General features: G+C 40.9%; 1 protein-coding gene across 3 annotated transcripts; it reads right to left on the bottom strand.

Moving 5' to 3' along the window:
- Positions 1-4,296: 4,296 nt before the first annotated feature.
- Positions 4,297-23,003, bottom strand: CCDC47 (coiled-coil domain containing 47). Of its 3 annotated transcripts, none has more exons than XM_033438901.2 (13): positions 22,851-23,003; positions 18,280-18,548; positions 17,700-17,807; positions 16,261-16,435; positions 14,711-14,832; positions 14,262-14,327; positions 12,023-12,124; positions 11,712-11,822; positions 10,920-11,005; positions 9,178-9,236; positions 8,556-8,665; positions 8,167-8,334; positions 4,297-5,992 (listed from the first exon to the last, which is right to left on the bottom strand). In XM_033438901.2, exons 2-13 carry the CDS (start codon positions 18,541-18,543, stop codon positions 5,912-5,914), a joined length of 1,452 nt encoding a protein of 483 aa, XP_033294792.1. In that variant the 5' UTR covers positions 18,544-18,548; positions 22,851-23,003; the 3' UTR covers positions 4,297-5,911. The 3 variants fall into 3 exon arrangements, with proteins under 3 accessions (XP_033294792.1, XP_004275692.1, XP_049558128.1); XM_004275644.4 differs by having other exon boundaries at positions 22,800-22,989; XM_049702171.1 differs by lacking the exon at positions 22,851-23,003 and adding an exon at positions 22,196-22,340.
- Positions 23,004-23,206: the final 203 nt, after the last annotated feature.

Raw genomic sequence — 23,206 nt, 5'->3', positions numbered from 1 at the left:
CCGGGGAGGGCTGGTAGAGAACCGCCCCGCCCCGCCCGCCCCGCCCCGCCGCGCCCCGCCCCGCCCCGCCCCGCGCAGGAGAGGAAGGCCCGCCCCGGCCCGCTAGGCCCGGCAGGTGGGGAAGTTCTTCCTGGTTCCCGCATCTCCGCTGGTGCGGCCGGCCCTCAGCAGCGGCCTCTCAGAGAGCGGTTTTCCAGTGCTGAGTTACCTCATTACGCGCTGCGCATACCTGAGGGCATTCGGTCTCCAACGGAGGGGAAACGTTTCCCCCCCGCGTGTGGAAGCCAAAGACCTAGCTTGTCGTTGGTGTGGCCTTCGGGGTCCGAAAAGGGCTCTGCAGAGCCTCCATCCCCGAAGCAGGAAGGCAGTGGGATGATTTCAGTAATGTAGAGTCAAGGGGACTAGAATAAGGCAAACAACACTGTCTGCTGACTTGGCTACTTTGAGTACTTTAAAGTTCTTTTTTTCGTGTGGTAGGACTTCAGTGGGAAAATCAGTCTCGCAGTTTCCTTGAAGATATCTCAAATGCCCCTCACTTTGGCCTCTCGGGCACAAGACTGACAAGCTACAAAGGGGAATCCCACCCTTTCTCTGTGCCACCTTAGGTAAAAGGAGGAATATATCTCAACTATCTTTTTTTCCCCCTCTGGACATTTTTGGTCCTGGATCCTTCCTTACCCACAACTCTGAGAGACATGTTCTGTTTGCAGAAAACTGTCAGGTTTGCCTTGCTGGGGAAGCTAGCCTAAGCCAAGGCATGCAGGGCTTGAGAAAGGATGAAGCAGTAAGGGATGGAGCAAGGCTTCCTTCTGCGACACTGATTTTTTTCTTTTTCTTGCGGTACGCAGGCCTCTCACTGTTGTGGCCTCTCCCGCTGCGGAGCACAGGCTCCGGACGCGCACGCTCAGCGGCCATGGCTCACGGGCCTAGCCACTCCGCGGCATGTGGGATCTTCCCGGACTGGGGCACGAACCCATGTCCCCTGCATCGGCAGGCGGACTCTCAACCACTGCGCCACCAGGGAAGCCCCCGACACTGCTTTTTTATTTTTCTTTTTTTCAGTGACTTACTCCGCCCACGGGGGTGGGGTGGGTTAGATCCAAAACTGGATATACGCCATCAAGTAATGAACACTCGCCCTTGCCAGCTACGACCCTTGACACGGATTTATACTGGTCTCACTTCCACGATGGGGAAGAAGTTCGCTCCATTCAAACGGACCGATGGAAATTTGATGCCGAAACTGAATGTGAACTCTGCCAGTGCATCTCAGGATCTCACTGAATTTTACACACATCACTTTGCTCTTATCTAGTGCTTTAACATTCCAAAGCAGTATCCTCACTATTCTGTCATCAAATAAGATACTAGCTGCAAACTCGGTAAATGGACAAAGCAAGATAGTAGCAGAAATTGAAGTAAAATCCCTGCAATTTTTTTTTAATTACTTTATTTTTATTTATTTATTTTTGGCTGCGTTGGGTCTTCGTTCCTGTGCGCGGCGAGGGGGGGCTATTCTTCATTGCAGTGCCTGGGCTCCTCATTGCGGTGGCTTCTCGTTGCGGAGCACGGGCTCTAGGCAGGTGGGCTTCAGTAGTTGTGGCACGTGGGCTCAGTAGTTGTTGCTCGTGGGCTCTAGAGCGCAGGCTCAGTAGTTGTGGCGCATGGGCTTAGTTGCTCCGCAAAGTATGGGATCCTCCAGGGCCAGGGATCGGACCTGCGTCCCCTGCATTGGCAGGTGGATTCTTAACCACTGTGCCACCAGGGACGTCCCCTGCGATGTTCTCTTGAAAAGACCTTCTTCACATGTGGTCTTTGGAATCAAGGGTACTAGAGGAGTCAGTGCCTGAAAGATGCCAGACTGATGCAGCCACCACGATGGGGAGTTTAAACATGTAAGTACTTCTCATTTGTTCTGTCCAGCCCAGTAGCTATGTCATTTTCTAACTGGATGTCAGTTGGTCAAGGGGGCTAAGAGATCTCATCATCTTCAGGACTGCCCACAAAAGATATTTTGAGAAACTTTTGGCCTAGACTCTGTTTCAAGGAGCAAATTTCCTTACAAAAGGGCCTCCAAAATCCAGATAACTTAGAAAACTGGTGTCATGAAAGGTCAATTTTGAGAGTTTACAAACTCAGTTTCTCCTTGCTTTGCTTTTGACCTGAGTCACAGGATGTACAAACTCCCTATTCCTTTTCACTTCTGTATCATAAGGGCTGGGACTCTTCAAGATTTCTGGAACCTTCTGAAACTTGCTTGAAGCCTAGAGGAATGGAGATGAACTGAAGATCCTGGCTATTTTGTTTTAACTCTGAGCACCCGGAGTGCACTGCCCTCTTTAAGATACCACATAAATTAACTGTGAGAAAGGTAAAACTAATTGCCTAGAATACTCAAGTGAGAGCTAGAAATGCTTACAATGTGTAGTTTAACAAGTTGAGCAGGATTATTTAATTTATAGAGCATTTTATATGTCAAAGCACTTTATACATGTTATCTAATATCCTCTGAAAAGGCATTTTAGAAAGGGCAGAGTAGATGATGCCCACTTATAGATAAGGAAAGAGACTTGTTACAGCACTAGGACAGCACCTGGGTCCCTACCCACAAACCCAGGGCTCTTTCCTGAAGCAGAAAATAGCTTCAATTCTAGCTTTGCTACAACCTTGCTAAGTGATGCAGTTAACATGCAAGAAAAAGAGGCAAAAGAAAGCTATTTAAGCATTTAAGTTGGAAATGTGATAGGAAAGCAAAGTTGATACAACAAACAACCTAGGCGGATATGATATTATCTGATCTCCAAATAACTCCCATGGAACTAAATATTTTAAAAGGCCTGGGTGTCTTTTACATAAATAAAAGTTACACTATTTGGAAAAGCAAAATAGGTGAAATTAAAGAGGACAATTAATTTTAAAAGATGAAAATATAACCTAATAATAGCCATTAAGAGCAGAATAGTAGTAGACACAAAGTTCTCCCTTTCAGGGAAAAAAAACAAAACAAAAAACTTTCTTCTGGAATTGGTATTATTTCTCAGTTCACAGAGCTGAGAAGATGGCATTCAACTTTTACACAGATAAAAACATTACACTTTTTTTCCAAATGCAAATAAATCTTTAGCCCATCACCAAACTCCAGAAACTGAGAAAATATTTTCACTATTGTTTTAGTAGTGTGTAATAGAAGCCACTCTTACGGGTATAACTGTCTTCTCCCTCTTACATGCTTTCAAATAATTCAAACCATGAATTTGAATTCATGGAGCCAGGAACAGTAAGGAAAGAGAATCTGGGGTGATTAAGTACAGTATTTCATCCCTCACACCAAAACTAGATCCTTGTACAACACTGCTCTAAGTAATTTTCACATTTCCAATTCCTATTGGATGGGTGGAATGAGAAAGCCAATTAATGTTTTTCTTTGGTCTAAGTTCCATCTAAAGAAAAGAGTTTCACATCTGGTGCCTGACAAGGAAAGTTTCTATTATTAAGGAAACAGAATTGTAAACTATCCCACCCCCCCCCGCCCCAATAATACCCTGTCAAGTTTTGCAGATGAAGTTAGAGGACTCTGGAAGGATCTGCTTGGTTTTCACTGAGAGAAAGAAAAGCAAAACAGAATAAAGCAAAAATACACCACTTGGAGAATAGGCCTAGATGATACATTTTTTGAAGTTCTACCATTTACAGGAGAATTTCACATATATTACCTCTTAGTGTTGACCTAATGTGAGGTAGGTAGAGAAAATAATTACTTCCCTTACTTTGTAGAAGGAAGATCAGAACAGAGACTCAATGAGGTTAATGACCTGCCCAAAGTCAAAAGATTGGTAACTGGTTTTGCTGGCACTAAAGGCCAAGTCTTTATCTTCCAGTCCAGCACTTGTTGTGGTATTGCTAAGTGCCCAGGCAATGCAGACAATACTGGAGGACAAGACAGGTTTTCCAACGTGTGACAGTCAACAACATTCTCCTCTCTTTGTCCTCTCAGTCATAGGAGAGACAATGGTGTCTTAACTCTAGTGGGGGACTTTGGGGAGAAGCCCATCAATGACATAATGGGGCTCTAAAAATATAAAACATTAATTAACTAGTGGGAATTCCCCGGTGGTCCAGTGGTTAGGACTCCACGCTTTCACTGCCGAGGGCTCGGCTTTGATCCCTCGTTGGGGAACCAAGATCCCGTAAGCCGTGCAGCACAGCCAAAAACAAAACAAAACACCAAAAACTGGTAACAACTATGGGCTTATACTCTTGTAGGGCAACCCCAGAAAAGTAAAGGCGGCACTCTGAGACTTTTGTCAATTAGTTTAATATATGTCCATAGGTAGTTCATACGAATGCTTAAATTACAAAATTAGCTGCCATGGTCCAAATGTGTGGGACTTTAAGAAAGCTTTTATTAATCAAAAGATAGCTAAGCATACCAACTTTGATTTCTAAAATGCAGGTTAAAGGTTTGTAAAACAAGGCTAATTCTAGAATTATATAGCATTAAGGTAATTAAATTTTGTTATTTTAATAACTTAATTTCATGAACTGTTAAAAAAAATATTACATTTGCATCTCCCAGTTTATACATTTCTGCATTAACCTAGAGAAAAACCCATGTGAAAAGTTTCCATGCAGTTACAAAGGCAGCAGCACATGCTGTTTTCACAGCAACTTGTTATTGCCTCAGAACACACCTGCACATAAAGCATCAACAAAAAATACCCACCCACCCCTCTCCCACAAAAAACCCAACCCTTTCCCATCCCAGCAAAAATTACCTGGTACAAGCAGTGACTTAAAAAATGCTTTCTTAGTAGGAAGCATTTATAAAATGCAGAGATCTGAACAAGCTAAATGCTTGTGCAGGTAGATGGGCCTCTCCCCCAAGAGTTCCTTCCTCAAGAGGCAGAAGGAACTCTCAATAGTCTAGGAAAGTTCATTTTTAAAAGTATGTTTATGCATGTTCATGGCTATTTCTTTGAAAGAATATACCCAGCCTCAACTGTGGAAGAGATAAAAGCAGAAGGAGAAGCAAAGGGATATGGCCATAACACAGAGAACAGAGCTTCTCCGTGAACATCCCACACGTTGCAGCGACCAAGAAGGAAAACTTTTGTGACTTCACATAGACCACTGATCTCATCTAGGTGAAGCAGTTAATTTTTCATGCATTTGTTACTCAAGAAAACATACAACCACTTAAAATACAGCATTCACATTGTCATTAGCTCATGGTATCAGGTAAGGAGGAAACCGTGCTCCTGTATTATCTATCCCTAGAATTTTCCACATACATGTAAGTATCCTAAAGCCTACAGATATCCTATCATACTGTCATCAGCACCTCCCACCTATAAACATATACTAAACTAGACTGTTGAGTCCCTGAAATCTCAACACCACATATAGTGTTCTAAATTTTATTTTTTTACAAGTTTAATGTAGACACAGAAGAGAACACCAAGAATGTTTATTGTGCAATTCCAATAGTTATCTGTGGAATCTTGGTTTAGAGTCAGTCTTCATAGCCATTTCAACTGCCTAGTTTAAACAAAAAGCAACAATCTAATTATATATCTATAAATTTCATGATATTTCTTCAAATATCAAGCACTAAAAGTACTGATTCATGTTATAATTTTTAAGATGTTTTGAAACTACACAGATTTCATATATTATTCCTTTTATAAAATAATCAAAATAATTTGATTATCTGGAAGAAAATTACTGTAACAGAGTCCTTCCAATGTATCTATGACCTTTGTAAAACTCCAAACCAAAAACAGAACACATGATGAAATAAGGATTTCTCAGTCACTGGGAAACTTTAAGATAAGAAATGAACTGGTATTTTTTGTTTCCTGTGAATTCAGAGCTTACAGGTGGCATAAGGACTCAGATCTCTTGGATGACTTTACATGGCTTTCACTTTGATTTGTTTCATTTTCATTTGCTTCTTCTCCAATTTCTTTTGCTCACGCCTCAAGGCAGCTTCCTAGAGAGAAAGAGGGAATGCAAACTAAGATTTCAGTACTTGTTTAAAAAAAAGTCAAAACTATAATACTGCCTATACTATTTAGGCTAGCATCACAAATAACATTCCAGAAGATAGTTATAAGAATTGCTGGGGCTTCCCTGGTGGCGCAGTGGTTGAGAGTCCGCCTGCCGATGCAGGGGACATGGGTTCATGCTCCGGTCCGGGAAGATCCCACATGCCGCAGAGCGGCTGGGCCCGTGAGCCGTGGCCACTGAGCCTGCACGTGCGCGTTCGGAGGCTGTGCTCCGCAATGGGAGAGGCCACAACAGTGAGAGGCCCGCGTACCGCAAAAAAAAAAAAAAAAAAAAGAATATGGAAAGACACTTTCTTGAAAGATTGCTATATTTTTAATATAAAAAGTTTATAAGATGATCTACATTAAGAAATGAAATAAGTACACTGAATATACACAGTTGAGGGACTAAATAAACTATATAGTATTAACAGTGGTTGGTTTTAGGGATGGGAACTGAAGGATTATGTTACATTGTTCTTACATGGTAGAATTAAGGTTAATTTTAATGTCTGTGTATATGTTTCTCTACACTTTTCAAATTAAATATGTAACAAAACAAAACAAGGCTCTACCAGTAGTGGCAGGAAGGTCCAGATCATTGGTATAAATGAGCCATTCAAGCCAGAAATTCACTATAGGGTTTTTTGTGTTTTGTTTGGCTCCTTTCCCATTTAATTCACTGGATCTTTTTACAAGGTACCTAGGCCTAGATACTATAAAGTGGTGGTTCTAAAAAAAAATACATGGTTTACACCCACAAGCAACTTACAATCTGACTTAAGTTCTGGGCCCCTCTTTTACTTAAACCTACTATAGTTTCAAACTCTAGAAATAACTGGAGAACTTTTTTTTCCATAGAAAAATGAAAGGCATTATCTATTAATGAGTCCATGTAGATTCTTCCTGTATATCTGTTAAAAAGCCATTTATATTTATAAAGAAGATTGCATAAACACAGAGCTCTATTTTCAGGGGAAAAATACCCATCAACTAAACCAAACCAAACCAAACCAAACCAAACCAAAGATTGATGAGAAAGGATGAGAGGAGGGCTGTGGTACTCTGGGCACTTCACTCAACAGCATTAACGACTCTACCAGCAACTAAAGTGCCACACGGGCTCACTTTTTTTTTTCTTTTTTAAAAATTAATTTATTTATTTTTGGCTGTGTTGGGTCTTCGTTGCTGCGCGCGGACTTTCTCTATTTGCGGGGACTGGGGGCTACTCTTTGTTGAGGTGCGCGGGCTTCTCATTGCGGTGGCTTCTCTTGTTGCAGAGCACGGGCTCTCGGCGCGCAGGCTTCTAGTAGTTGTGGCGCACAGGCTTGGTTGCTCCGAGGCATGTGGGATCTTCCCGGACCAGGGCTCGAACCCGTGTCCCCTGCACTGGCAGGCGGATTCTTAACCACTGTGCCACCAGGGAAGTCCAGGGGGCTCACTTTTTCTTGGCAGCTTGCCTCCTTCACTTACAAGAATTTTCTTCAATCCTTGAGGTTATTCACATTAAAATTCACATTTCCCAGAACTTTGTTCTCCTCTTTTTTGATCAGCATTTACAAGGTTTAAAATTTTAGAGCTGGACTGCAGCATCTTACTTCACAAAACATGAGAACATGCTGATGTTTGAAACATAACGGACTACAGCCTTAAAAAGCTCTTGAGTTTGAGATTCTCGTTATGTACAAAATAGAAAACAAAATACAAAGAAAAAATATTAGAATTCTCTAATTCTATAATCAAAATAAAATTTTTATAAAACAAGTTTATGTGGACCATAGGGCACATGTCCTGGCTTCCATTAAAATTCCAAATTTCTTTCTACCTTAGTATGTGTTTGGCTTGAAAGATGATAGTGGAACTTTCAAAAAGGGCCTATGCTGGGGGAACAGGATAATTCATATCATTCTCCAGGATTGAGGCTCAATCTAACATGGTTTGAACAGGAAGGATTATTCTTTTTTTTACAGCGCTATCAACTGTCCCAAGTGCTAAGAAAATGCTAAGCTTTTAGCCTGTGTACATTCCTACACAGAATTACCTTAACAGCCAATATGGCGCAAATAGGCATCCTTATAAATCTGAGTTTTACCCCAGTGATAAGAAAAGTTTGTCTTACCTCCAGCCTGCGCTGTTTCTCAGGATCTTCCTCATTCATGATTCGCTCCTTCTCTGCTCTTTTCTTCTCCTCACGCCGAGACTGGGCAGCTTCCTGTCTTTGCACATGCGTCAGCTTCAAGAAGTTCTCCTCCACTCGAGCTCGGTTCTTGTCTGCTTTTTGTTTGCCCTTTCCCCAGGAAACAAAGCAATTCATAAGAAATCCATTTCAATCCAAACAGATACAAAATCCCATTTAATATTCTTTCATAAAACCACTCCCATGTAGCACTTTTAAGTCAACTAGCAAAGATAAAATCACTGAAATAATCGAAAGCTGGGCCCCCTCCCCGCCACCCCTTGGGGGGAAAAACACAATAAAAGGCTCCAACTTAAGGCTGCAGGTCTTACTTCTCTGTTGAGTCGAAACTTTTTGGCTTTATCAATAGAATAAATCACCATGTTCATCAGGGGTAGTAAAGCCTCCATATCCTTTGGGTAAGTGTTACCTGAGCCAGGCACTGGAAAACAAAACCATTTTCCTATTGAGTTAATGGCAGCATTCATACTTCTTGTATTATTTTTTTTTTCTTTTCGTATTAATAGGCTCCTTTCTCCAAATTTCTTAGGCAGCTAAAATACAGCAGAAAATAGAAATTAAAATATATAAAAGGATCTCTTACTGAAGAAATCAAAAAACCAATAAGCTGGCATGAGGTTTTTTTTTTTAAAGATTTTCTTTTTGATGTGGACCATTTTTTAAAGTTTTTACTGAATTAGTCACAATATTGAATCTGTTATTATGTTTTGGGTTTTTTGGCCGCAAGGCAAGTGGGATCTTAGCTCCCTGAACAGGGATCGAACCAGCACCCCCTGAATTGGAAAGCAAAGTCTTAACCACTGGACCGCCAGGGAAGTCCCTGGGGTTAGTTTTAACGTAGTTTTTTATAGCTATTGTTTAGAAAGAAACAATACTCTCCTTAAGATCATCTCACAGAAAACAAAGAACTCAGACAGGACACAGAACACTTACCATTAAATGTAAACAACAGTGTCCTCTTAGTGTCAGGTAGCTTTAAAGGCTGACCTTCCCTGTCATAAAAGAAAGAGCTATTTAGAAGGAACGCAAGAGAGAGATACTTTCCATGCACATAAGTCACCCAATTCACTTAGATGAACAGATAACTGTGCAGATAATCAGCACAGTATTTGGCTTGGCATCCCCAAGTTAAATACAGTCTCAGAGCCCGAAGAAGCTTTACAGGTCATCTGGTCCACTCGTCTATCCGATGGATGCATTCCCAAGTATCTTTATCCTATCCTTCAACACCTCCAGTGATGTCCCCTCCAGGCAGGATAATTCCATCTCACCTGGGGAGCCAGAAATGAGCCTGTATTTAAGTATGCGGCCCATATTTTAAATAACCTTTTTTTTATTTTTATTTTTATTTTTTTTAGATGTTGGGGGTAGGAGTTTATTAATTAATTAATTAATTTTTGCTGTGTTGGGTCTTCGTTTCTGTGCGAGGGCTTTCTCTAGTTGTGGAAAGTGGGGGCCACTCTTCATCGCGGTGCGCGGGCCTCTCACTATCGCCTATCGCGGCCTCTCTTGTTGCGGAGCACAAGCTCCAGACGCGCAGGCTCAGTAGTTGTGGCTCACGGGCCTAGTTGCTCCACGGCATGTGGGATCCTCCCAGACCAGGGCTCGAACCCGTGTCCCCTGCATTAGCTGGCAGATTCTCAACCACTGTGCCACCAGGGAAGCCCTATTTTGATGGATTTTTATGTTTTATTTCTAACTCTTAATCTATCTTCCTATGATGAAGGATCTTATTTTTGAGTCAGGCTCAGAATAAGTTGAGAAATAATCTACTATAGCATATATAATTTAGTTCTGACTCTTCAAAGAATCCTCTTGCAATCTTTGACTTTCAACCCTCCACACCTCCCCCCACACACAAAATGCTCCATGAATGCCGCAATGTGATACTTTGTCCAAAGCGTTATTACTGAGTTCAGCAAGGCAAGGATGATGCAACACCATCTAGAGGCATAAGTAATTTTGATTACCTTAGTGATTTTGACACAAAATTAAAATTCAAATTGGCTTTTAACTGTATTCAACTCCACAGTCCTTAGCCAAAAATTTAGGTCAGAACCAATTCTACACCAAGGGTAAACTTAAATACGCTCTCCTGCAACAGGATGTGAAATCAAACAGCAAATTCAAACCCTGAATATTTACATTCGAACAACATTACTATAAAGCCAGAAACTTTACGGGCATCAAGGGTGTCTGATAATACACTAGAAAGAATATAATCACTCAACCATTCAAAGTAGAAAGCCGGAAAAGGCCATGAATTACAAAATGCATACACCTGCAATCAAACACAAATCAAACGTCACAGATTCACATCATAAATTAAAAAGGAAAAAAATCCCCAAAAAACAACCACCCTAGACTACAAAGGACAGAGACTACCAATTGTATTTTCTTAGTATTAGCCATTCTGTTAGATTCTCATTTACCTCACTGAGTGGGTAATGCATACATGCGGTGACAATTGCAAACTGGGGAGGCTTATTTGATTGTCCCCCATAGGTTTTCAATTACCTTCACGATGCATGCAGTCAAAGCAAAGGAAAACTTGGATGCTGTCACCAACTTCCCTCACTCATTTGGGAAGGGAAATTGCAGAAGCATCTTGCAGGTGTTTCAACACAGAAAGCTAGTGAAGAAAACTCATTTCAATATTTTTATTTCATACGTACTCTTGCATAATTTTTGGACCAGAGAACTGGTCTGAAAAATGAACGGATTCAATCTTGTCAGCATAGTGTGTAAGAAAGTGAACCATCTGAAATAAGAAAAGAAAATTACTTTTTTTAAAGTAGGTTTGATGCACTTCTCTTTTTTCATAGATATTCACTCTTTAATCCTCCTTACTTTTGCACATCATGAAGGCTAAAGCTTAAAAAAAATTAAATTTAAATAAGGACTCTCCCTATGATGAAACTACTGCCCTTCTTTAGTCACACCAATGATCAAAATTGAGCAGCTGAAAATATATCTCAAAATAGTGTTCAAAATACGAGTGAAAGCATGAACATAAAATCTAAAATAATTTTAGGAATTCTTCACAACCACATCACCCAGAACTTACATTTAGAACTGTCTTTGAGCTATCCTATATTTTTATGATACTAAGATGTGCTGTTACCATACATAACCAATAGGAAAAAAATAGCTCTTTATATACCTGTCTTCTACACAAACTGAAACTTTAACAAACGTACTAAATGACATGGTGATAAGGATTAAAGTAGTAGTCCTTTTTCAAAAAACCTGAAAGCCATTGGCAATCCTAGGGACAATTTGTTCTTGATTTAGAGAGAATTTCTTGACTAATAAAACTGTCTTTTTGACAAGTGAATCTATTGTTTAAAGAAAGTATTTTACCGGTTGTGTGGCAAAGGAAGATAAAATGAAGAATTTGTACAGTGTAACTTTCAGGGAGACTGCCCCGTAAATGGTCTACAAATGATGTCTTCCATTGTATTTACCTTTGTATCCATCATTCCCTCTGTGACTTCTCCCATCTCTGACAGGATGGCCAAGGAGTCAGGCAGTCCATACTTCGCTCCAGACTTAGGTTTGTCACTACAAAACTCACTCTAGAGGAAGACGTAGTTGAAAGTAAGACATGATATTTTATTATGCACAAGGATTTTTTTTCTCAAGAGAATATGTACTGACCTATTTCAAAGTGATACAACTGTTCAAGTGATATAATTACTTTATGCTCTGAAGTCAAACATTTATGTAATAAAGAGGCACAGTTTCGACATATTATTTGAAAAAGAACCTGACATACCAGATCCTGCATCTCTTTCTGTAGTCGTACCAAGGCTTTCCGAGTACCAACAGCAAACACATAGGTATCCATATCTTCATCATTCATGGTTACTTTTATTTGCTTTAAAAAAACAACAACAAAACTCACCTGTTAGGTTCTGTGATAGGCAGATTTCTAAGACAGCCCCCAATATGCCTGCCTGCTGGTGTATACATCCTCCCCTCGAATGTGAGCAGGACTTATGAATATGATGGTATTATCATTACCATGATTATGCTGTGTTACATGGCAGATGGTCCCTAATCAGGTGACTTTCAGTTAATCAAAAGGGACACTATCCTGGGTGGACTGACCTAATCAAGTGAGTCCTCAAAAGGGACTGGACCCTACTTGAAGAAAGGGTGAAAGTGTGAAAGGGCTATGGGGTGGAGGGGAACCACGTGGCAAGGACCGGAGAATGGCCTCTAGGAGCTAAGAGCGGTTCCCAGCGACAACTAGCAGGAAAATAGGAACTTGCAACCACAGGGAACTGAATGCTGCCAACAGCCTAAATGAGCCTATGAAGAGGGGCCCAAGCTCTAGAGGCATGGAAGCTCTGTGCACCACCCCACCCCCATGCCTCTCTTCCATTTGGCTGTTCCTGAATTGCAGCCTTTACAATAAACTGGTAAATGTAAGTAAAGTGTTTTCCTGAGTTCTCTGAGCTATTCTAGAAAATTATTGAATCTGAGGGGAGGGCTGTGGGAACTCTAGATTTATAGCTGGGCAGTCAGAAGTACGGTGGCCCGGGGCCTGCAACTGGCATCTGAAGTGTGGGCAATCTTGTGGGAATGAGACCTTTAACTTGTGGGATCTGGCATTAACTCCAAGTAGATAGTATCAGAATTGAATTGAATTGTTGGACACCCAACTGGTATCTGGAGAATCAGAGAATTGGTTGTTGGTGTTGGAAACACCCCAGAGGCAGGTTAAACAGTTTTTAATACTCGACATTGGGCCAGAGAGATAAAGTTATAGCCTAAAGAGTCTGGTATGATAAAACATGGCCCTGTTTGTCTTATTAACTATATCTTTAGAAGTTTGGGTCAAAATTTACCAGTATATATGTGGAAGAAGGGAAATGTTAATGAAGGGAAATATGGCAAAGATCTGGCAAGATGTCAGCTGCTAAAGAAAGGTTTTCTGCTCTTTTAAGCAGAACCCACATAAAAAGGCTTAAAAATATAAAAAACCCATATGTTTGTTGAGGCTGCTTTTCATTGCAGGGAAAAAAACCCCCAAAACAGCAAAAAAGGTAAAAGGCTGGCTAGCTCAGAGGAAAAGAGAAGATTAAATCTACCTCAGGAAAGAACTGAAAATGATTAACACAACACTCTAAAGAATAATTTCTACAAAAAGATGGCAGAAGATGCAGCAAAACTTCGTCCTTTGAGTTTTAGCTGAGGAGGCTCTAAAAATTAGTGGGTTAAATCATCAGCGGCCACATTAGAAAAATTAAAATAAATAAAAGAAACAGGTTTCCAACTAACAATAAGACCTTTAAAATAACAATTGAGTTTCAATCCAATAAAAAGTACCTAATTATATTACCAATATAGCACTTATTAACCAAATACTACTTTGTATTTTGATATATATGCATACATTTCTTGTTCTACTAGCTTATATAAAAGACTGTCTCTTGTTTCTTGCAGCAGTGGGAGTCAGCACAATTATTTATTGGAAGAATGAAGGGAGGGGGAATGTGGCATTTCTAATGAAGGACACAATTTTCAGATTAACATGTTAATTTAACAAAGGAAAGAAAGTATACCAAACAATAAGGTCTCCATATTGTGCTATGAACTCATTCAGCCCAAGATGTATTACTTGAGGCAAAAAATATTTGAAAAAAAACCCAGCCTACTGCCAAAGATAAAAGCAGATACCAAAAGCAGAGTCAGATGTGAGGGCAAACGGTCTGTGACAACTGTTTTTCCCTCCATCATCCAGGTTGATTCTGTTGATCTACCTGGTGACAGAGTATTACCTCTTTCCCCACAAAAAGCACATATGTCTCCTCACACCCACCTGCACCTCCACCCTCAGTTTCACACTGAGTGGAAGATGATCTGTCTAGATAGAAAAGGTTCCATTTTTTGGGCAAGGGACACAAGTTGTTAGAAAGTCCAAATATAATCCTGGCAAGAAATAGAACAAGCTCTAAGAAGTTAAGAATTCAATCTGTACAGAGAAAACCAGCAGGAAGAATACATACCACTTGATCACTCACTGGCCTCATCATCCGGGCCAGGACATTCAATAAGTCCTGTCTCTTGAGGAACTAAAAAACAAAAAAAAAGCCCAAGAGAACAATTGCAACTTCTGTTTGCTGTAAGGAGAAGACATCGGAGGGGGACTCAAATGCTTCATCAAATATACTCTACATTTGCCAGTCAGTAAAAAAGATGATTTTTATTTACTTATTTGGCCGTGCCGCGTGGCTTGCAGGATCTTAGTTCCCTGACCAGGGATCGAACCTGGGCCTCCTGCAGTGGAAGCGCAGAGTCTTAACCACTGGACCACCAGGGAACTCCCAAAAGATGATTTTTAGATCTCATTTTAAGTCAAACATGAAAAAAATGAGACACTGATCTTACAGGACTTGGGATCACACTGGAAAAAATGAAAGGAAGATATACACTGTACCAGAAATTCCCTACTTACCCTCAGCTGGATAAGCATCCCCTCACAGCACACTCGACCAGAACACCATAGGTTGTAAATGTGCTCATTCTCCTGGTTCAGCTTTCCTGTGCTGGTGGCTTCTTTGTTAGTTCCATCATCCCCTAGGGGTAAAACCATTAACATGATTCACTGGAAATGTTGGGGCCTAATCACCACACACTCTTCTACTCTGACCCCCAAATGACGGTACCTTTAGGTTAACAATACTTATCTATCTTATAGAACTCTCCTTTAGACATAGATTACAACAGATGGGCATTACTCCTTTTACTTTTAAAATGCTTTATTGTTGCCATTAAAAAATTATGGACTCTAGCATTACTTGTGTGTCCTTGTTAGTTAACGACATTCAGCTTGGAATATAAGTATCTCAAGAGTAGGTACAAAATGGAGCAAAGTCAGTTTAAATGTCTCTGCCAAAAGTTAAAAAAAAAACCAAAAACCTATGTAGTGAATTAAAAATACCATTAATACTGACTATTCAACACTCCCTCACTGTGTTTCCTTTCATTTAACTTTATCCAAGTTTGTTTTTCCTGCAGCAAAATGATAACAGTGGTATTAAGAGCTACAAAAAGCTCAAATTCCAATAATTTCCTCTCTTCATTTAATTCATTAATGTACAAAATAATATGTCCAACTTTACAAGGTAAAGCAGACTGACACACCAAATGAAAACACACCAAGGGAAGTAGAAGGCATTAAAGGCTACTTATTTTTTTCCTAATTTCCAGGTCAAAAAGTACTGAAATAGTATATGGTACAGTGGACAGCATGGACTTTGGAAGCAGGTAGACTAGGTTCTAATATCATGGTTGCAGTTGAACAGCTTAGACAAATTTTAACACTTCTCCCGACTTCAGTTCCCTCCTTAGGAAAACAGAAACTATATCCAACTGACAGTATTGTTCTAAAGATTAAATAAGAAACAATGTATGCAAAGTACCTAGCACAACATAGTGCACAGTCCTGCTAAAGGGCAGAAGAGATGGATACTTGCTTGCTATCAAAGGGAAACAAAGTGTTTAAAGCCAAATTGAAGTGAAGGTGAGTGAGTCTACCTTACCCCCTACACTACACCATTACAGGACTTCCTCTAAGGTATCAGTGTACATCTTGTACATCTCTACAGTGGATCTGACACTAAAGTGCCTAAAACCTGAAGGAATTTTGAAGGACTTCCAATTTCTAAAAGATGAATTGAAAGGATTTATCAAGCTACAAGCTACCTAAAATGTCAAAGTTCTTTGCTTTTGGCTAGATTTTTATCAACTTGTTTTGATAACACTGATTGTCTCATTCTATCTGAAGCTGTACAGCAAATGTTTGATGAAAGGTGAGAAAATTATTTCATGAATGCAATTTATTCATTATGCAAAACCTAACAAAAAAGGGATCCTTGAGAGAAGAAAAAAAGCATCCTCTTCAGCAGTCCATGAAAGTAGTTAGATGCTTACACTGAGCAGAATAAGCAGTTCTTACCAGAAAGTTTTCAAACAGGTGGCTAGACTTGTATTAGCCTAACTTACCTACTAAGGTAAAGTTGCTCTCCAAAAGCTCCCTATGAGTGTTAAACCAGGCCTGAGCAAGGCGACTGTTTTTATTCTTCCCGATGATATAATTCATGATGTAGGCAAGCAGACCAGTCACCATTAAAATCTCTAGATAATAACTCTCCCAACTGTTCTGGAGGTGTGCAGGAACCTAAAGAAGAACAATTGTTCCATTTAATGTTGGCTGAGGCTGAAGGACGAAGTCTAACTCAAGGTATGAAGGAGAATGAGAAAGCCCATAAACAGAAGTGGATACGTTAGATAACTGTCACTGAATATGGTTATACTTTGAAAAATATGCCCATTTCGGTTTTCCAGGCCATCTTTTTTTTTTTCAGTGTTACTTTTTTTTTTTAATGAAGGTTTTATTATTTATTTATTTATTTGGCTGTGTTGGGTCTTCATTGCTGCGCGCGGGCTTTCTCTAGTTGCGGCGAGCAGGGGCTACTCTTTGTTGCGGTGCGCGGGCTTCTCATTGCATTGGCTTCTCTTGTTGCACAGCATGGGCTCTAGGCATGTGGGCTTCAGTAGTTGTGGCTCGCGGGCTCTAGAGCCCAGGCTCAGTAGTTGTGGCGCATGGGCAAAGTTGCTCCGCAGCATGTGGGATCCTCCTGGACCACGGATTGAACCCGTGTCCCCTGCGTTGGCAGGCGGATTCTTAACCACTGCGCCACTAGGGAAGTCCTTCCAGGTCATCTTTGTAAAAGATTCTTTAAGGAAACATGAGGATAATCAAATGGGATGAAACGCTGGAAAGCCCTCTGTATTCATCTTGATTCTGAGTCCCACCTCCCAAATAAACCCAACGTCTATCCTCCTCATTCCTTGGTAAATAAAACTAGGAAGGCTAAAATAAAAACATATGGGTTGTGGTACTTCCCTGATGGCACAGTGGTTAAGAATCCGCCTGCCAATGCAGGGGATATGGGTTCAAGCCCTGGTTTGGGAAGATCCCACATGCCGAGAAGCAACTAAGCCCGTGTGCCACAACTACTGAGCCTGCGCTCTAGAGCGCGCGAGCCACAACTACTGAGCCCGTGTGCCGCAACTACTGAAGCCCGTGCGCCTAGAGCCTGTGCTCCATAACAAGGGAAGCCACCACAATGAGAAGTCTGTGCACTGCAATGAAGAGTAGCCCCCGCTCACCGCAACTAGAGAAAGCCTGCGCGCAGCAACAAAGACCCAACGCAGCCAAAAATAAAATAAATAAATAAATAAATTTATATAAAAAGAACCCAACAAAAGATACAGGTTGTTTTTCCGTGTGTCCACTGCATCAGAAGAACTGATGTCAAACTCCTTCATGGCTCCCACGTTACAGCAACACCAGCTACGTGTCACTAATTATATTTCTGAGATTAATGACAGCAAGATATTTTGTTGGTTAGTTTGGGATTCAAAACCTGTATACCTACATCGACAATTGTTATTGGGTCTTTATTTTTGCTAGAAGAAGTATCTGGTTTGTCTTCATAACCTTCAAATTCTTCATCATCATATGGTTCACTCTCGGTATCTCCCTCCTACGAAAATGAGGCACAATCTGTTTTCCCCCACTAACATCACCAGCAATTTTATCTCATTTTTATAGATAACATTTGTAAGGAAAAAAGAACATGAAAGCAGCAAGCACAGAACACAGAGATCTTACATATTTTCAACAAATGATGACCCCCCCATGCATTTCAACCCTGAGTTCTAAATGATACAATTCCCACCCACCCACATACCAATACATATCCACCCCCACTCCACCGTCCTCCATCCAGGCTTTCCATAGAGGAGAAAAATACAATTCATTTTTTGTTGAATGTAAAAGGTGAGAACACACCACAAACATTTAGAAGAGCTCCACCTACTGAATAAAAATGAGCATACCAGAGGGTAAAGGTCTCCTTAGACCTGGGCATTACTTCTAATGTCTGGGAAAAGTGCTAGTTACACATTGTCCCATCCTTCCACTTTCCCAAGAAATCAATAAAAAAGAACCTTTACCTGGGTATCTGCATCTTCAAAATCTCCTTCTTGGTTTTCATCCTGCCCTTCCAACTCCACAGTAGTCTCGTCTTCATCATCTTCAGTGGTTATCACTCGTTGAGGAGATTCAGTAACAGAGTCTTCTGTGATATCCTCAAATTCAGCAAAGTCATTATCATCATACTCCACGATGTCTTCCTCATCCTCGAAATCATCAAACTTGGCTTCAGAGACACTCCCAAATATCAAAAGAACAACACAGAAAGCATGGAAGGCTTTCATTGCCCCTTAAAAATGAGTCAAACAAGACAAAAACAAAAACCCTAAGTGGACTGCCATTCTACACATACCGATCACATTTTGTAAACAGTTAAAAATTAAATATAAGACTCTCCCACTTTTCTCTTATTTAATACTGTTCATGTCAGATAGCATTATATAAAGAATAATAAGTTGAGGTTCAAGAGGCCTGGGTTCTAGTCTGGACTCTCTCACTAGTTATTTGTAAAATCTTGTACTAGTCATTTAATTTCTTTAGGTTGGTTTCCATTTACACTGTGTATTCAGTACGCAGTTTTTGAACGCCTATTAAAAGCTTTATATAGAAACTGGGAGAGGGATAATGAAAGAAGAATGAGATGCAACTATCTGTTGGTTGTAATAAAAATAATACATGAATGGAAAACCTATTCATTCTTAGATCAACTGTATGTGTGCACATCATCATCATCATCAAAGCACATGTTTAAGACACAAAGTGCTAGGCACTGTCCTAAAGGCTTTACAAAAAGCAACTAATTTAATCCTCATGACAACCCTCTGAAGAAAGTGGTTTTATTAACATCCCCATTTCATAGATAAGGAAAATGAGGCACAGAAATGCTAAGTAATACAACCACCAAGTGACAGAGAACTATGTTCTGATGCCAGTTTTGCCTCCAGAATCCCTGCTATCATCCACTTCTCAGGCAGCATCTCCAACGTAAGCCAGTAGCAGTGATTTTGTTACTTATTTAAAGTAGCAATTTTTGCTAACACCACCTACTCAAGAACCACAGTATTATCCTAAATGGTCTCCCCTGCTCAACTCTCTCCCTACTCCCTACTTCTCACTAAAAACTACCGTTATCCTTCTAAAACATGACTTCTGTTACATAAGGATTCAATCACCAATGAAGGCTAACCAATTACCCAAAGAATAATATAAAACTCCTCTGGCTTTCACTGCTTTTCATAAAATGATCCTACCATATCAAATAAAATGTTCCCTCACTGAGCATATCACCATGTCAGATACTATGCCAAGAGAACCTAGCTTCAAGGACGTGAGTTACAGTATGACAGGGAAAATCTGAAACCGGTTAAACCATACATACATACAAAAAACAAACTTATTTTGTTTATTAAAAATTGTTATGAATGAAGTTAGAACCCAAGTTGTTTCAGAAGCAAATACACAAACAAAAAGGTTTAGAAGGTCATACATACATCTACATATAAATAGTAGTTATTATGTATGATAGGATTATGGACATTTTGCCTTTATTTTTCTTTATATTGAATACTTTTCTAATTTTTCTATTATGTTCTTATAATAAAATGTTCTTTAAAAAATAAAATAAAAGGATAGTTCCTGCACTCAAGAAGAGGCACTGCAGACTGAGGAACAGCTATAGCATAGAGGGCTGAAACAGCGCATTTTAGGAGTTTGGTATGATAGAACATTGGGTTTGTAGACCCAAATGGGGGAAATGAGGCTAAAAAGGCCAGCACAGGCCAGATCACGATGATCCTTACTTATTTATTTATTTGATCATCCTTATTTAAATACCACGCTGAGAAGTTTGGATGATTAGAATCAACTAAAGGATTTAAGTAAGAGAGTGACACAATCAGATTTGCAATTTAACCCTGACAGCTCATACAGAGGGTGAATTAGAAAAGGGCACCTGAGGTGGGAAAAATAGGAAGTGGCTGAGATAATTAGATAAGAGATAAAACACAACTGAACTGGCAGTGGTATTGGGAATGAACAGGAAAACGGATTTGACAGGTATTAAGAATTATATTTGTCAGCATAAAGTGACTGAATATAGGGAATGTGGGGAAGGAAGATCTGGGGTGATTCCAAGTTTTGGCTTGATTAACAGCTGGACAAAGTCATCCTTGAAATAAAAAACAATAAAGGAGCGAAAAAATTGGGGGAAGGCAATAAATTAAATTTAATACTTGTTGAAAAGTTTTAAGTGTTTTCAAGCAGTATGTTAGATGATTAACATTTATCTCTTAATTTTCACAATATCCTAAAACATATTATAACCTATTTTACAAAGGGAGGAAAGGAAGCATTTGAAGTATAAGCCTGGAGTTCAGGATATGCGCCTAAGCTGGAAATAGAGATGGTGTGAGAATGGAAGAGATCCCCAGGGAGTACTAAGAGTTAGGTTTAAAAAAAAAAGCACCAAAAAGTCTTGAAACAAATCATAACAGCTAAGAGTTGTGCATAATAGGGAGAACTGGAATGGGAAACTAAGGAATGGTTAAAGAAAAAGAGACTGGTCAAAGTGGTAGCACAGAAGTCAAAGGAGAAGCATATTCTAAGAAGGAAACAGAGCTCGGTTTCAATTGCTGCAGAAAGTTCAAGTAAGATATGGACCAAAAATTTCCCAATGTTAATAAGGAAGTCATTATTGGCAACTGCAAGGAAGTGGTAAGTATGAAAGCCAGGATGCAGGGAGCTGAGTACTAACAGAGTGAATGGGTGGCAAAAGGGAGTATGTATTGGGTTGGCCAAAAAGTTCGTTTGGTTTTAAGTTCAAAAAAGACACATTTTTCACTTTCATGAAGAACTTTATAGAACAACACATTCACTAACTGAAAGAACTTTCTGGCCAACCCAATACTGATCTCTCAAGGTGCTCTGGCATAGTGAATATTCTATATCTCATATTTACAACACCATAAATTCATAAAGGAAATTGGCTCAATATCAAAGGCTATTGCCCAATACCTTGCAACTCATGGCTGCTCAAGAAATGTTCTTAAAATTGGACAAAGTTCATAAATTTTGAAAGGCACCAATGATTTGAGAAATGCCACCAATGATTTGAGATATGCCACCAAGGATAGGCCAATATTATATCCTTTCCAATATTTGATCTTTGAGGTTAGCACCAGGGGACATTTTATGGGAAAACATAGCTGCCCTCTTGACAACAACCTCAAAGAGGCTTGCGATGTGTCTCCAAACACCCTTAGCTTCACAGTCAAAAGTGGAAGACATATGAAAAGGAGCACGTATGTTGGTGGAGTTAGGTTTGGTTCAAAACATCAGCTCTACCATTCGCCAGCCATGTGACCTTGGGCTAATTACTTAAACCCCTGTTCCCCACATACAAAAAAGGGATAGTCATTCACTATTTGCCTCACAGGGCTGTAGTGGATATTACAAGAGATACGTGCTTGGCACATAGAAGGTACTCAATAAATAGCAGTTCCCATTACTTCCTTCCACTGTGCCTTATGAACACCCTTTAAGGTGTAAAAATACTTCATTTTTAGTGTTTCTCTTTCAGATCTCAGTTTTAAACTTTTTCAAATAGAAGCAAATAAAGGTTAACACTGGCACAGTCAACTTGATTAACTCCCTGACAAAAGGTCTGGTCATTTCAAAGTGAATTTCCACTTAGAACGTTCACACCACAGAAGCATTTCTAAGTTAACTCAGCCCTGTAACAGAGCTCCTTTAAGGATATTTAGGTTAAAATTATCCAAGCCATCCGTGCCTTGGCCTTCCTTCCCAGAAGTCTGTCTGGTGCACCTGTCAACTCATTTCTCAAACGCACAACTCCCTGCCTGAGAGGCAGTCCTGAGACTCCTGGGGCAGGGCACCCCAGCACTAACAAGTCTGGTCTGATTTCTTCTGCTAGCTCACCTGGCAGTCTCAGCGATTGGGTCTGGACTTAAAAACGGAAGAGGACTAAGTGCAGGAATCATTCCTTGTTGGCATTTTAGAGTAGGCCTTTCTGACAATGGCCAGACCCTGAGGCTTCTGGAGATCATGGAGACATTCCCGTCTCCTTACACATGTTGGATAAAAACATGTCATGTTAGAAACCTTCAGAGAAGACGGACCACAGAGGTTGCTGCTTCTGTTAAGCCTGCGGGGTCTAGTCTTTCCCCAGCAAGCAGAATCAATTCTACGCTCCATTCTTCCTGCTGGCACGCTGTGGGCTTGCTCTAACTTTGCCCTGTGGGTTGGCATTTGCTCACAGTTCTGGAAGTTCCCAAAAACCGTTAAAAGTCACTCCTACCCTGATCAGAACTCCCAACAAAAAATGGGCCTTGGGGTGGACAAAGTCTGGTTTGTTTTTAAGAAAGTCGGGAAAGGCGAGAAGGCGCGGGGACCGAGGCATGTCACCATAGGCTGGACTTAGGGGATGGGGTGGGAAAAGGGACTTGGTTAGGCCACGCAAATCAGCGTCACCGCTCGGCCCAGCCCGACCCCACCGACTAGCGCGTCACGGCCCGCTCCCTACCTGTACCGAGTGCTAGAACCCGGCCCAGCGCTCCTGCGGCTGCCGCCTTACCCTGCCTGCCTCTCGGGCCGGCCCCCGCCTGCCGGGTCACTGCGGTTTTACTGCCCTCAACGCCTCTAGGACACAGCCTGACCAGGTAGCTCAGTCACGCCGCACCACTCTTCACGTAGCCTCCGCCAGCCGTTACGTAGAATGCGTGCGGCCCGTCCGCGCCTGCGCACGGCGCGGGGGCGGGACACAGCTCAGGGGGCCGAGCGAGACCTCCTCCTCCCCCGCCCAGCTGAGGCGAGGTGTGGAAGCTGGGAGAGTTACATAAGCCCGGCCCCTGGGCCGGAACTGCCCGCGCCTATCCCTGTGCTCTCCACTAGGGTTCAGTCAAGTTGTCATCACGCTGAACCCGTGCTCCG

The sequence above is a fragment of the Orcinus orca genome, chromosome 19, assembly GCF_937001465.1.
Source record: "Orcinus orca chromosome 19, mOrcOrc1.1, whole genome shotgun sequence".
NCBI classification, from domain to species: Eukaryota; Metazoa; Chordata; class Mammalia; order Artiodactyla; family Delphinidae; genus Orcinus; species Orcinus orca.
This window is presented reverse-complemented; position numbering and strand designations above follow the sequence as displayed.

Coding starts and splice junctions, on each gene's coding strand:
- CCDC47 (XM_033438901.2), bottom strand. CDS start 18,543: ATGAAAGCCTTCCATGCTTTCTGTGTTGTTCTTTTGATATTTGGGAGT. Junction 16,436..17,699: donor ACCCAATAACAATTGTCGAT/GTAGGTATACAG, acceptor GTTCTTCTTTAG/GTTCCTGCACACCTCCAGAA. Junction 8,335..8,555: donor AGTTTCGACTCAACAGAGAA/GTAAGACCTGCA, acceptor TCCTGGGGAAAG/GGCAAACAAAAAGCAGACAA.